Source organism: Lepidochelys kempii, chromosome 1 (genome assembly GCF_965140285.1).
Source record: "Lepidochelys kempii isolate rLepKem1 chromosome 1, rLepKem1.hap1, whole genome shotgun sequence".
In the NCBI taxonomy this organism is placed as follows: Eukaryota; Metazoa; Chordata; order Testudines; family Cheloniidae; genus Lepidochelys; species Lepidochelys kempii.
The window spans coordinates 276,411,669-276,426,376 of NC_136380.1; the positions used below are offsets into that span (position 1 = coordinate 276,411,669).

At 38.7% G+C, this 14,708-nt stretch overlaps 1 protein-coding gene across 1 annotated transcript in view; it reads right to left on the reverse strand.

The window, feature by feature from the left end:
* The window catches only part of LRRIQ1 (leucine rich repeats and IQ motif containing 1), a 187,922-nt gene that overhangs the window by 136,631 nt on the left and 36,583 nt on the right, over positions 1-14,708 (reverse strand). The window contains exons 9-12 of the mRNA XM_073327613.2: positions 12,895-13,047; positions 10,597-10,747; positions 4,413-4,606; positions 3,529-3,656 (exon numbers count right to left, since the gene is read on the reverse strand). Of these exons, the coding sequence (XP_073183714.2) occupies positions 3,529-3,656; positions 4,413-4,606; positions 10,597-10,747; positions 12,895-13,047 (626 nt within the window). The remainder of the gene's footprint in view (positions 1-3,528; positions 3,657-4,412; positions 4,607-10,596; positions 10,748-12,894; positions 13,048-14,708) is intronic.

A 14,708-nucleotide genomic window follows, 5' to 3' on the forward strand; every position in this document is an offset into this window, starting at 1 on the left:
AATTAGTTTGTGAAGAACTTTCTTTTTTTGTTTTGATTTTCCTTAACACTGTGCTTTATTTTTAAGGAGAATATAAATTCACAGTCTTACCATTGCAGGGGCTTCCTGAAATCAGCAAAAAGGAAATGGCACTCAGTGCACACTCTTAAAAAGATTCACAAGATTGCATTGGCTGAAGGATTAAAGCAAAGAAACAGCTTTTCTTTCAACAGCTTACTCCATTACATTAATTCCTCCTATATAGAGCATCCAGTTATTTATGCCATAGCGACGCATATGGAGCTGCTTATAATGTACATAAAGTGAATGTAACAGAGTAGGCTACTGCAATACTAGGAATTTTGAGGCTTCTATCCTGCATTTAATGCTAACTTGTCTCTTTTGCCCCAAAGATTTGAGTTAAGGCACTGACACATGATGTGGTAGTTGTTCATGTCTGACTTATCATTCATATATTTGTTCTGTTGATGCTCTGACATATTACAGCGCTTCTTTCTCCACTACGGGAAGCATTTCACATTTCAGCCAACCACTAAAGCACAGCATGTCAGCAGGACTAGCAGAGAGAAGACACATGAAAGGGAATGAGGGTTTTAACAGAAAAAGATGGCAACTGAATGCGTGAATGAGTCAGAAAAAAAGAGATGGGGGAGAGGGGGAAAAAGCAGGGGACAGGAAACAGAGAAGGACTCCATAAAATATAGAGAAGAGGAAAAGGCACTCAGGCTGGATCCACAAGGTATTTAGGCACTGAGATACTGAGCATCGCAAAACCTAATGTTTAGGCACCTAGAAAAATCACAGGAACGTATTGTATTCACCAAGCCTGAGTTAGACATCTAGGCTCCTATACAATGAATGGGGAGAGATAGGCACCTTGGAATACAATTCACAAAAGCCAGCATGCTAGGCAGGGAAATGACTAGAGGTACCCAATAGGAGATGCCAAAATCAAGGATGTGTCAAACTCCAGCCCTATAGGCAGGGAGATGCCTTAGTCCAGGTTGTAGGGAGGTGCCTCTCTTTGCTAGCGGTTCACAAAGAGGAACCCCTTTCTTGGAGTCAGGCAGCTTAGATGACTAAGCTGCTTCTTGTGAGAAAGAATGAGGCCAGAGCATCGCTCCACACAAAATAGCTAGAGACTCACCCAGGTTCAATTCTCCCCGTCCTGTAGGGTGCTATAACTACTGAGCTATGGGTCTGTTATGGGGCTCTCTCAGTCTCTTCTACTGAAGTTGTTCCAGTTTGGATAAATAATTGAAGAATGACTGGAGCAGGAGAACTAGACCAAGGGTCCTCCCACCTCTGAGGTGAGTATCCTAACCACCAAGCTATAATCAGTCATTCTCTCACTCTGTGACTTCTTAAGTATTTAAAAACAGTGGAACAGCTTCAAATACTAAAGAGTCTTTGGGAGAGAGAGAAAATATGATTCTATAGCCTTGTGAGAGCACTTACCTGGGAGGTGGTGGACCCAGCATCCATTCTCTCTGCTCCAATGACTCTTTATCCAAAGTCGAACAGCTTCAACAGGAGACACTGAGGGAGCTTCACACTGGACAATCCCATGGCTCAGCAGTTAGAGCACTCTCCCGAGAGGTGGCAAACCCATGTTCAAATCCTTTCTTCTTCTCTGGAAGGGGGCGGGGGGAAATGAACTCAGATCTCCCACATCCCAGCTGAATACCATAACCACTTCAGCTCAAAAGTTCATCACCATCATCTTGTACTGAGGCCATATTTTGAATGCGACACAATCTGGTAGGCAACCTCTGAGCACTGTTACCAGATTGGGCCCTCCACACAAGGTAGGCAGCTGAATACCTATCTTCCCCAAATTGTGAATCTGGACACCTAATGTGAGGCAGCAGTGCATATACCCAGAGGCAGAAAACTAGGTGCCAAGTGAGTTTAGATATATAAAGCTTTCAGCAGGAATGTTTTGTATCACAGTGGAGCCTAAAACTGGGACTTAACATCACCTTAACACAAATTTAGGTACCTAAATCTGGGGTTTAGGTGATTAGGTACCTTTGCAAATCCAGGCCTCAGATACCACTTTGATGGGTGTTTTATAGAAGCCGAATAGGAAACAGAAAAGAAAGATATGAAGTAAACAGAGGGAGAATACTGTCTGGGGAAATCATACACAGACTTATATTTTAATCTGATTTACCAAAATAAGAGTAAATCAAAATCCACTGCCCACCAAACAGTGCTCGTGTTAGTCACAGACATGAAGCACTGTCTCCAGAAAGCTTGATCAAGAAAGAAGTCTAGATTTTCGCATATCCACCCTACATGCCTTGCAATTTCATACGTGTTACTACATTATAGGTGACCTGTAAAGCATAGTTTGAAAAGTCAGAATGCCCCCTAAGTGAATCTAAAACACATTTTTTATTTACATCTCCCCACAATCATAGCCAATTGGCTCTCCTTGGACACAGAAAGCACCATGCCCCAGCTATGACAGAACCCTGCTTAGTGTGACATGCCCTAAATTCTTTAGCACTGCCCTATGTTTTCAGGAAGGCTATCGATTCTGTATATGCCCTACAGTAGGGCATGCAAAATACCTGCAGACCTATACCCTACATTGTGACAAGAGGGCAAGCTACTAACAAAAATCCTTTATAAAATGTCTGAAATGGTGATGTAAGCTAGTAAAATATACTTCCCATTCAAAAACCATAGCTACTTATATCTCAAAAACAAACAAACAAACAAAAAACCACATAGGCACGCACACACAGTCTTATGAGTTTGTACAAAAGTAATACAGAGAACTAGAAATATCCAGAATTGTAACTGTTTGTTATTGTTTGCCTTTGCTCATGCACTGAGATAGACTCAATTTTGAAATCAACTACATAAAAAAGGGTAACAACCTTTTGACTCAGAACATGTGGTCACTATATTCCCATAGAAGCACAGATTGCCACATACTAATTTATGACTTCCCATAGCTTTGTATTTTACTATAGGACTTATAAATAATAAGAAAAAAACCCTATTTTATTTTTTACACCTTAAATCAAACTGAACTGTAACAATGAAAAATAAAATCTGATAAGCAACTTGAAATTCCTTTTCTTTGACATCTGAATACAATGTGTGCATGGAAATGAAAATTAATATCTTGATGAACTTTTTAATTAGCACTGTTTATTCCAGATAGAATGGGAGGCCTCTATTAGGTCCAACTTTTAGAGCAAAACCAGCCCTTTGATGGGAAGTAAGACAGACACTGTTTTACAAATAATTATTTACAGCACTGCCATAATTATATTTTAAGTTAACCTTTTATACTCACCATTGTTTTCAAAATTGTCTAAAGAAGATTACACCTATTAATTGCTAAATATACTTTTTCAGACAGAATCATCCTAGGAACTCTGCTTTGTCTGATACAGCAGAGCTGTGCTTTATATACGCTCAGGTTCATACCTAAAACTCATAAGAGAACTGTTATTTTGTAAATATCTATGTATTAAATTGCTTGAATAGAAAGACTTTCCACTTTACCTGTTTTGTGATAGAGAAAGGATCTGTAGCAGAGGCAGCCAATAAAAAGAAAATGTTTCCATAGTTGAAATACTATTGTCATCCAAGTATAGTTCTCTTAGCAGAACATGATTTTCCAATGTAGGGAGCTAAATACACAAAAGTGATTTTTTGCTATTATTTTTCAAATAAAAATTGATTGCATATAAACAATTGAATGCTTATCAGCTGTTTTTCTTTATTAGATTATTAAATACTATTACAGATATGCTTTGTTACATAGTATGTATATCCTTTTCAATTATCACATGCTAACATTTTTCTATGCTTTGTGCATAGTCTGAACATTCAATATAAAACACAGAATTTGAGATTAGCAATATACACAAATTTACTGCTTTCATTCATGCAATGACTGACTATTTATTGACAAGTAGGTTTTGCCTCAGCTTTATATAAAAGCCATTGCCAAGAAAGGTGACTAAATGTACAGGTAGCCATCTAGGGCCTCATTATGAGAGTTGTAGCCCACAATGATTTAATTCAAGTTTTAGGCAGTCATCACCTACAAAAATCATCCCATACTGAATTCTGGAAGAAATATCTCTACTGCATGACTCGTTTTACCTTTAATGATCATAGCAGTTTGACCAACTTAAAAAAAAAATTAGTATACAACAAACTGAAAACTACCCTATAGTGCAAAGAATGGAAACTAAATTACTGAGGGGGGGGGATTTTTACAGGTTAAAAAGGGTACTGAGACACCAAACTCCCATAGCTGGCCATTTGTACATCTCCCCCTCAAAAAAAAAAAAAAAAATGTGATCAGCATCATGGGCTGTATTACTGGTATCAGAGAAGCATGGTATGAAAAACCAGCCTATTTGATTCATGGATATTACCTCACTTAGATTATTTCCTTGTAACTTCAGAATCTGAAGCAGACCACAATTCTCAATGCCCTCAAGTTGAGTAAGATGATTAAAAGAGCAGTCTAAGTGCATGAGAGTTGGCACATCACAAAGACCTTTCGTATTAATTAACTGATTGTGGTCCACAATTAGTTGCTGGAGATTTTTCAATGACTCTAGACCACCTGAAAAGGAAAACTCATATTTTAACCTGAATTAAATCATAATGTGATTAAAATTGTGTTGATTTTGAAACATAAAGCATACTGAAATTGTAACAGGTTCATATTTTATACATAAAAAATAAACACATTCAGTTTTCTATAAAAGGCTTTACAATGATTTTGAGGTATTTTAAACACCGATTAATTTTACATTCATCCCCATGTGTTTCAAGCATTTTAAACAATCATCTTCAGAATATACAAAAATAGCAGATGTCTGAGTCTATCAACTAAACAAGAAACCAAATAAACTTAGCATTCTCTGTGCACATCAAAGTGTTGTAACAGGACATGCTTCATGCAGTAAAGTTCTCTTACAATGCTGTGACTAGAGAAATTAGTAAATACCCAAGGCAGAAAACATATTTAGTCAAGGTCCTGTGGTATTAGCAAAATACTAGCCACCATCTTAAAATCTCTACTAAGAGCAAAAGCTTAATGGTCTCACTTTGAAATATTTTAGTTAAAGTTTTTTAAAAGTGACCAGAAATGGTAAGAACTAATCATACCACTATAATACACAGAGGCTAATCAGCAGGGAAGTGAATGAGGGCATGCATTGTTCAAGCAAGAGCATTAAAACAAAGTCTTTTAAGGAAAGTGAGGTATCTGTAAACATATGTATGTCTTGAACTGTATCTACAACTACCATATTTTTAAAGAGCATTCCTAACAGCTGGTATACAGAGCAAGAATCAGGCTATCACATCTCACAGTTATACCTGGGAGAGTGAGAGTTCTCTCCTGGAGTTGCCCCCAAATCATTCTGTTGGCAGTTTATATGATAGTGCAACAAGACTAGGTTCCTCCCACAACTTTATGGAACTCAGGGGATCTGAAAGTTGGGTAGGCCTTGTACGTCTGTACCGGCTCTGGGCCCATTCACTCCTCACTTGTTCCTAGCACTGTGGCTTCCTTGAAGGGAGCTCAAAAATGATAGTGATGAATAGGGTATAAAAAACCTATGGCAGGGGGAGGGAAAGTGAGAAAAATGTAGTACCCTCCCAGACCTTTTTTCTGAGTAATCTTCACAGAATTGGGAGATAGTTGAGGCAGTCCTTCTCAGACCTACCCCCAACCTTCCCATCCTTCCATGCACAGAGTAGAGATGATGTGTGCAAGGATGAAGGTGGCTTTGTGGTAATCTCCTTGGAGCAACCTAGGCCTTCCAAAGTACTGTTTGTCCCAGCCAAAGAAAGGGTTACCACAGGTACAGAGGGTGTATGCAGAAAGAAGAAAAAACATAAAGGGAAAAAAAAAGTAAAAATTAAACATCAATATTCACATTACATTAAGAATTTATACAGCATAGGACTTAGGATATTAATAACTGGAAATGGAAAAGAATATCAGATATTAAACTGATACTACAGTAAATTTAAGTCAAATGGTCTGTTACAAGCAGTTTATTTCCTCCCATCCGAGCTTTAAGAAATTAATTTACTAGCCTTTAATTACTGAAAAAGAATTTCAGATATGCCTGTGACATACTATACCAGACTGCAAGCTGCTTTTCTGGATTTTATTTTTTTTATTTATTTATGGGGGGGGGGGGATTAAAAGGGAACTAGCACCATCTAGTGGACTGAGCATAGTTTCATTTCAGGCATAGTACTGAAAACTGCTGACAGCTGCAAGAACTTGTCTCAACTTTATTTTTCCATTTTTAAAGCTTTGTACTTCTGTGTAGCAAGGTCAACACCCTTAAAAGACAGCACTGGATTCAAATTAGTGGCAGACAAATAGAAGATGTGCAAAGGGGACCTGTATAGGAGGTGTGCATGAGTTAAGAGACCAGGGCTCTATTTCCAGCTCTGTCACTACCCTACTACGCAATCTTAGAAAGTCATTTCACTTGATGTACCTGTTTCCTCATTTATTTAGATTGAAGGCCCTGTCTCTGTCTGGTCTATTTTGTCCGTCTCATCTATTTACATTGTTAGCTCTTTGGGACTTGGATTTTCGTTCACTGTGTATGTATAATGCTAAGTACAATGGCGTTCCAATCTACTTTGGGACCTCTTGGTGCTACTGTAATACAAATATGTACTGGCTGTATTGCAGACATATGCAAGGTTAAAACTAACCACAAATGTTAGGTGACTATATATTTTGCACTGTGCAGAGTGCAAAGGGAGTGGATGACAGGGGATGGATCACTCGATGATTGCCTGTTCTGTCCATTTCCTGTGAAGCACCTGGCATTGGCCACTGTCAGAGACAGGGATACTGGATTAGATGGGCCATTGGTCTGACCCAGTATGGCCAATCTTACACCTTCTGTGTTTTGTTCAATGCTAAAGATCTTGTCATGCTTACAAAATAGTAATGATTTTGTTGAGAGTCTGACTTCTCATGGGCACTGACAAGGCACCAACATAAAACACATGATGTGATACCAGCTATGGCAGTACATGAAAAAAAGGTGTTCTGTGATTATATGCATATGTCTCAATAAAACAAGCTGAGGTGAAAACCCCTCTATAAGCAGAACTGCTCTTGGTAAAGTGAAAACAGTGCAGCTGCATGTAGCACCCACTTGCCCATAGCACCCCATTCAGCGCACATTGTCCTGACTCAGTGACCAGCAGCAATAAAGTAACTTTCTTTTTAAAACAGGAAGACAATGGCTGAGGCAAGAGAAGTGAGGTCCTATGACGAACAGGAGGAGACTTCTGACTGAAAGAAAGAGAGAAGAGGGCTTCTGAGTAAGCTGATGCTCCAATTAGGTGATTCTTAACTTCTAACAAATGGTAAAACCAAGACTGCCTGAAAGGGTGATCCAGGGCTGTGCTTTGTTCTCATTAGCACTGGTAGCATACCAGGTAGAATACACATCCTATAACCCACAGAAAAATTCACAGGGGGAAAAAAGAAGCAGCAGCATACACATGCATTTTCAAAGGGGCTGGATCTAGTTATTAACCAAAGATTTGGGAGCTGTGCTGGATAATCACCTGAACATGAGCTCGCAGTGTGGTGTTATGGCCAAGAGAGTTCATGCAATCTGTGGATGCATAAACAAGGAGTCTCAAATAGGAGTAGAGAGGTTACATTTTGTCTGTATTTGGCACTGGTGCAACCACTGCTGGAATACTGTATCCAGAATTCAAGAAGGATGTTGGTAAATTGGAGAGGATTCAGAGAAGAGCCATAAGAATGATTAATAGATTAGAAAACAAACTTTATAGCAATAGCCTCATGGAGCTCAATCTATTCAGCTTAACAAAGAGAGGGTTAATGGGTGCCCCAATCACAGAGAAAGGTATAACATGATCCAATGTCTGGAAGTTGAAGCTAGTCAAATGCAGACTGAATATAAGGCATACGTTTTTAACAATGAGAGTAATTAACGATTTACCAAGGGACGTAGTAGATTTGCCATCACTGGCAATTTTAAAATCAAGATTGAATGTTTTTCTAAAAGCTCTGCTCTAGGAATTATTTTGGAGAAGTTCTATGACCTGTGTTACACAGGGCACAAGACTAGATGATCACAGTCGTCCCTTCTGGCCTTGGAATCTATGAATGCCATAATTGACAAGATTTAAAAAAATATTTTTCATTAATAAAAGAAATATTTCAATGAACCAGCCCCCTCCCAAGTATATACATATGCTAAAGTTCCTTACGTTCATTGTACAAAAGTATAATCACTCAGGCAGTGAGCATGCTGCTTTCAGAGGACATGCTCCTTTGCAATAAAGCGTTCCCCTCAACCCCATTTACTTTATTGACAGCTTCTGCCAACTGCCATTTCCCCCCACTTTTATACTCTGGTGAAAACAAAAGTAATAGTATCTAGGAAACTTCCTGCAACAAGTTAACCTGAATTGTTACAACCATAAATATAAATAAGCCCTTAAAAAAAACACCCCATAGATTAGAATAATTTAAAACTGAATGAACTGAATGTAAAAAAGAATGCTACACAGCAGTGCAACTTCCAAAATTGCCATGGGACATTCTACTAGATTTACAGATGGGAGGAGCATATTAACATCTTAAAAACACAAGTCCATCTTTGTGTGATTCTATAAGATGTCTAACTATCAATATGTTATTGTGTGAAACAAACAAAAAAATCTATGTTATGCATTTAGTTTATCCAGACATCCTCAAAGCTGTTCCTTAGGAGAGAAAACCATGTGGTTTTTCGTTGAACATTCACTTCTCCATTTAAACACATCTTACGCTCAGTAAATACAGTACTTTCATTGTACATAATAGATAGTACAGAAGGCTTTTACTTCATTTGCTCTGTACACAGATACTTCATACTTAAGGATCATCAATTAATATTATGTCACTTGCATATTAATCTTGCAGGTATTCTGCCACAGGAAATCCATCTCAAACAAATAATCTCACACAGCATCACTGGCAACCAGACATGGAGGAAGTTCCAGTATTGCTTCTTGCAGTTTGTTTCCTCAGTTCCCCTGAGGCTACTGGCATTGTTTTTTATAGAAAGTGCCAACACCACCACCATTTACAACCACCGCAGGACACTGTCCCCAGAAACATGAAATATGGTCATGTACTTTAATATGTAAAATCAACAATCCAATATCCAAAGTATTAGCATTTTGAAACTGAAGCTATTAACACCACATGGGTGGCTGTGCAATCACTAATTTCTCAAGTTTAATATTTCCTATTTGCCTTTTTCTTGTTTATTTTGTTAATCATGGAGTTTGTCCCTCACCTCTCATATCTGCATATTTGTCTAAACTTCTGTTTTTGCTGCTGTAAAAACTTCTAATTTTTTTTAAATGACCATGTGTGTATGGGCTTAATTTGTCAGTGTGGAAGTTGCAATGATGTTGGTTTTTCATTTAATTCCTTATTTCTGTTAACACCTCATTTTGTTTATCGGTAAACGTTAAGACAAGTCTAAAGCAAGACAAAGCACTCAAAAGCACCACCTTTCTGATGCTCAACTCAAGTCCTTCCATACACACATCTGAAGCGGCCTCAACTCAAGAGCTGGCCACCTACCCACCCACTGCTTGCATCGGCTTCCTCAGCTCAAATGAGTTTCCTCCAAACAAAAGATGAATTGCTTCAGCAAATGAAATCTTTCCTCAAAACCTATGTTTTGATTTTCACTCGAATTAGTTCCTGGCAAGCCCCAGAAGGCTCAGTGTTTGAATTAGTTAAGTATTCCAATGATTACCTACATCTTTGTGGCCCTCACAACTCTATCTTCCAACATGACCCAGTCCCCACAGCAGGATCTGCAACCCTTTCAGCAGCAGATCTACCTGCTGTGTTTCATTCTTGAAGGAAGAAGCACGTTGCTCCTTTCAGCACTGGGATCATCATTTTAGGTAATTACAAGGCAGTTTACCTCTCTCCCCGCTTCAATTATTAAGGCTACTTTTGGAGGGGAAAACTTGAGGCTTTCTCTTGCCAGCTGAATGGGTTCATTCTTCTGTAGACAACCAAAGAACCGATTCTCCCCACTCTAATGCAGCAGAATCAGCAATTCTTTCCACTGTGTTGCATTTAACTGCCCCTTCATTACAGAGAAAACATTCTGAGGCCTGCTGTACCAGCATTAGGCCAGTGGGTCTCCTGGTTACTCCCAGAGGGAGGAACTAGGACAAGTATTTCTCTTCTTGTATAATTTTTTCCTCCTTTATTATCTAAAACAAATTAATTCCCCTCATGTTTCTCATCGTCCACCCACCTTGCTTGAGATTTTAAACTATTCACGTCCCACAAAGGGTGTAAGATTTTAAATGTAATTTTCCGATTTTTCCATCCTAATAAAGGACATGAGTACTGAGTAATATCTTCTTTGAAATAAGCCTGTTACAAGATTAAAAATAAACACTACTACATTGGCAACAGTCATTTTCTATCCTCAACCAAACCAAGTTATGAATAAATGCACAATACTGATGTTAAATGAATAAAATGCATCATCTTTAATATTTTCTTACCAATTCGAGTGATTTTATTGCAGGACAGTTCAAGTTTCCTGAGATCACTGCAGCCATCTAAGCCTTGAAGTGATGCAAGTTGATTTTTATTCAGAATTAAAATGCAGAGATTGTCTAGATTCTCACAACTTATTGTCTGAATATTGTTTTCCTACCACAAAGAAAAAAAACAGATAAAATTAAAGATCATTTTGAATAGAAAAGTATAGGCAGTTTTCAGCAAGAGAGAAAAGGTAGTCCAGTGTTTGGTTAGCTTGCCTAGGACTTCGTAGATCCAGGCTCAATTCCCTACTTCACCACAGACTTCCTGTGTGCTCTTGGACTACTTGCTCATGTAGTCTCTCTGTTACTCAGTTCCCCATCTGTAAAAATGAGGATACCACCACTTCCTTACCTCATCGGGGTGTTTGAGGATAAATACTGTAAAAGACTGAAACTCTTCGAGATCTACTGATGAAAATCACTATATTAAAGTTAAGCATTATTATGGGTCATTCAAAAATATTGTAAACTTTACTGTCGTTAACCATTTTTAGTCTGAGCAGTTAGCTAGTATTTGGGGCCTTGAGGAGTGTTTCCATTAAGAGGCAAAACTGATGGTTGAGTCAGGCACCTTTGATGTAATCCATTTACAAAGAATGTACAGAGAGTCCTATTTCACTGAACACAGTAGGAAGCACACAACAGGAGGCAGTTTCTTTGCTTCTGACTCTCAGGCACTTACAGCTCCACCAAACAGCAATGCTCAAAGAATTGTTTTGGGGAAGTTCTATGGCCTGTGGCTTACAGAAGCTCAGACTAGGCAATCACAATGGCTCCTCCTGGCCTTGGAATCTGTGAATACTCAGTCCCCTGTGTTGGTATGCAGATGCTAGGAAAACCCCTCAGACCAAATGGCTCAACTCCTACTCGAGCCTTGCCATGCTGATCTGTGATTTGGGAAGTGTCTTCTGTTGTTTCAGCTATTAGTAAACAAAGGGGCATTTAACTGCTCTGTCATTTTAGTTTGAATGGAAGTCTTCTCTCAGAGGAGCCAGCACTGCCCGTAGATCAAGCCACCCAACTTCCAGCGAATAGACAGTCTATAGAATAACATTTCTAATCCTTAGAAACACCAAGTTTGTGTGTAAAAATACTAGGCAACACTTAGAATAAAACCTCATCACCCATAAATGTCAGTCAGAGAAAGATTAACAGGTTAGCTATATGTATAAAATCCTCTTACGCCTTTTGCGCTGTAATTTGAGGCACCCAAAATTAGTGGGCATTTGAAAATTTTGCACAAGATTATTTTTAATAGGTAGGAAAACTGGGGAAAGAACACAAGAGAGTCTTGACCCCCAGTGCACTGCTCTAGCCACTAGACAACATTGCCTTAGCTATAACTGACCTTGCCCATTCCTCTCTCAGTTTTGAGAAGGTCACAGCACACTCCAAACAGTAGTCATTGGGCAAAAAAGAAACATTCAAAGCTTGTATACACAATTTGTCTTCTGTTAGTCATTATGCATGAACTCTCCCAGTGCATTGACATAATCAAAATACTAAAAACCGAAAAGGTAAAACCATCCATTTCATATAAATCGTCAAGTTCTTTAAATGAGGCACATTATAAAAAGACACATTTTCTTTAGTCACTTAGATTTTAAGCTACAGCTCCGTGAAAGCAGCAGTGCAATGCCACCCCCCCGCAGAAGCAGCACTGGAAAGACTGTGCCCCAGAAACCAATGCTGGTGCTGCTCCTTGCTCATGTGGGCAAGCAATCTGGGCTAGTACACAGGAGATATGTGCCTAAGGCCTCCTTGCCCACTTTTAAATGCTCTAGTCACTATGGGGTGGGGTGGGGGGAGGCAGCCTTTGTACAGCCATGCAACAGAGGGAATGAAGATTTATCACTTTCCCTCCATACTCACACTAGAGCCATTCACAACCTAATACTCGGAGACAGAGAAAGAGACTGTGCCTATTTCTGACTTCTGGAAGTTCCAAATTACTGCACTTTAAAATTATAACAATATATACAGTAGACTAGCATCTCCTTGTGTCCCTTCAACTTTGTCTTTGAGCCAAAAACAAGGAACAAGGTTAAGTACTCATAATTGTAGAAAATCAGGCTGCTTATTAAGTGCAAATCCTAACTATGCACTTAGTAGATTAACTTTTGGCACTTTTAAAAAAAATATTGTCCTATATGTACATACACATATAAACTGATGGATTCAGTCTCATAGTATTCTGAATGGCAGAGATGACAGTCTCACCCCACCTCCACGTAGACAGTAAAATATGCTAGGTACCTCCACATCAATATACTTTAGGCCTTGGCAGTTACTGAGTCCTTCCAGTGCAGTTAGTCCACAGCGTCTAAGGGTCAATAACTGAAGATTTGAACATTCTGACAATGTGGAGAGGCTACAGCCAGACAAATCTTGAAGCGTAAGTGTTGTAACCTACACACATTCAATGAAAAGGATGTCCATAAGATTGCATTCTAATGGTATTTTTATGTAGCCTTTTTAAAGTTAAATACATACTACGTAGCATACAATTATATGAATTAAGTCTAGATTCTGAATTTACTATAAAACACTTAAAGACTAAAAGTTTTCTGATCTTCAGCAAAATCATTAACTGATAAATTAATGCTCCCGTCATAAAAAAAAAATGTATAACAACAATACTTAAGCATCATAAAAACATGGAAATGATTTATAATCGGGTTGTCAAACAATTATAAAGTGAGCACTGCAATTAATTGCAATTTTTTAATCATTTTTATTACAAATATTTGTACTGTAGAAAAGAAACAAAAATAGCATATGCTAAACATTCGTATGTCCCTTTACTCTTTGGCCACCATTCCACAGAATAGTGCAAATATTTGTACTAAAAAAAATATCATATAAAGTGAGCACTGTACACTTTGTATTCTGTGTTGCAACTGAAATCAATATATTTGAAAATGTAGAAAAAATCCACAAATATTTATAATAAATTTAAATTGGTATTCTATTATTAACTGTGTGATTCAAACTGTGATTAATCGTGATTATTTTTAACTGAGTTAATTTGTTTTGAGATAATCATTTGAGTTCACTGCAATTAATTGAACGCCCTAATTTATGACTGATAGTGGAAAAAATTGGTAAAACTATAAAAAAGGTAGCCAAACTCATTTGATTTTGATGTCCATTTCAAACATAAGTGCTTCACTACTAATAATGTATAATGTGAATGAATAGAAGATTAATGCGACAGCAAAACAGAAGCCAACGTGGGTTTCATCTCATTTATAACGTCAACAGATTAGAAGTGTATCTAATCTTATCATAATAGAAGTGAAAAGAATCGTTGCTAAACTAAGTATCATATATATTAGGAATAATAATGGTATGTTGTGTGACAAAGTTCCTCCTCTAACTTGTTGGGTCTTGCGCTTATTGGCGGATTTGCTTGCCTTGGAGCTTCACAGCAGCACTCAGTTTGGCCGTTTTTATGAACCCACAGTCCAGGTCAACTCTTCCTGTGTCTGACCAGGAGTTGGGAGGTTTGGGGGGAACCCGGGCCCACCCTCTACTCCGGGTTCTAACCCAGGGCCCTGTGGAATGCAGCTGTTTAGAGTGCCTCCTGGAACAGCTGTGCGACAGCTGCAACTCCCTAGGCTACTTTCCCATGGCCTCCTCCCAATGCCTTCTTTATCCTCACTATAGGACCTTCCTCCTGGTGTCTGATAATTCTTGTACTCCTCAGTCCTCCAACAGTATGCATTCTCACTCTCAGTTCCTAGCACCTCTTGCTCCCAGCTCCTTACCCGTGCACCACAAACTGAAGTGAGCTCCTTTTAAAACCCAGGTGCCCTGATTAGCCTGCCTTAATTAATTCTAGCAGCTTCTTGACTGGCTGCAGGTGTTCTAATCAACCTGTCTGTCTTAATTGTCTCCAGAAGGTTCCTGATTGTTCTGGACCCTTCCCTGTTGAGGAGCCGGAATCGTTCTTCACTCGCTCCTGAGCTATTTGCTTTCCTTTCTTTCCAAAAGCCCCCCGGCCCGGATTTTTCATACTTTTCCTTTTGCTTAGTTTCCCCCCCCGCGTTTGGGCCGGACGCTTTGTT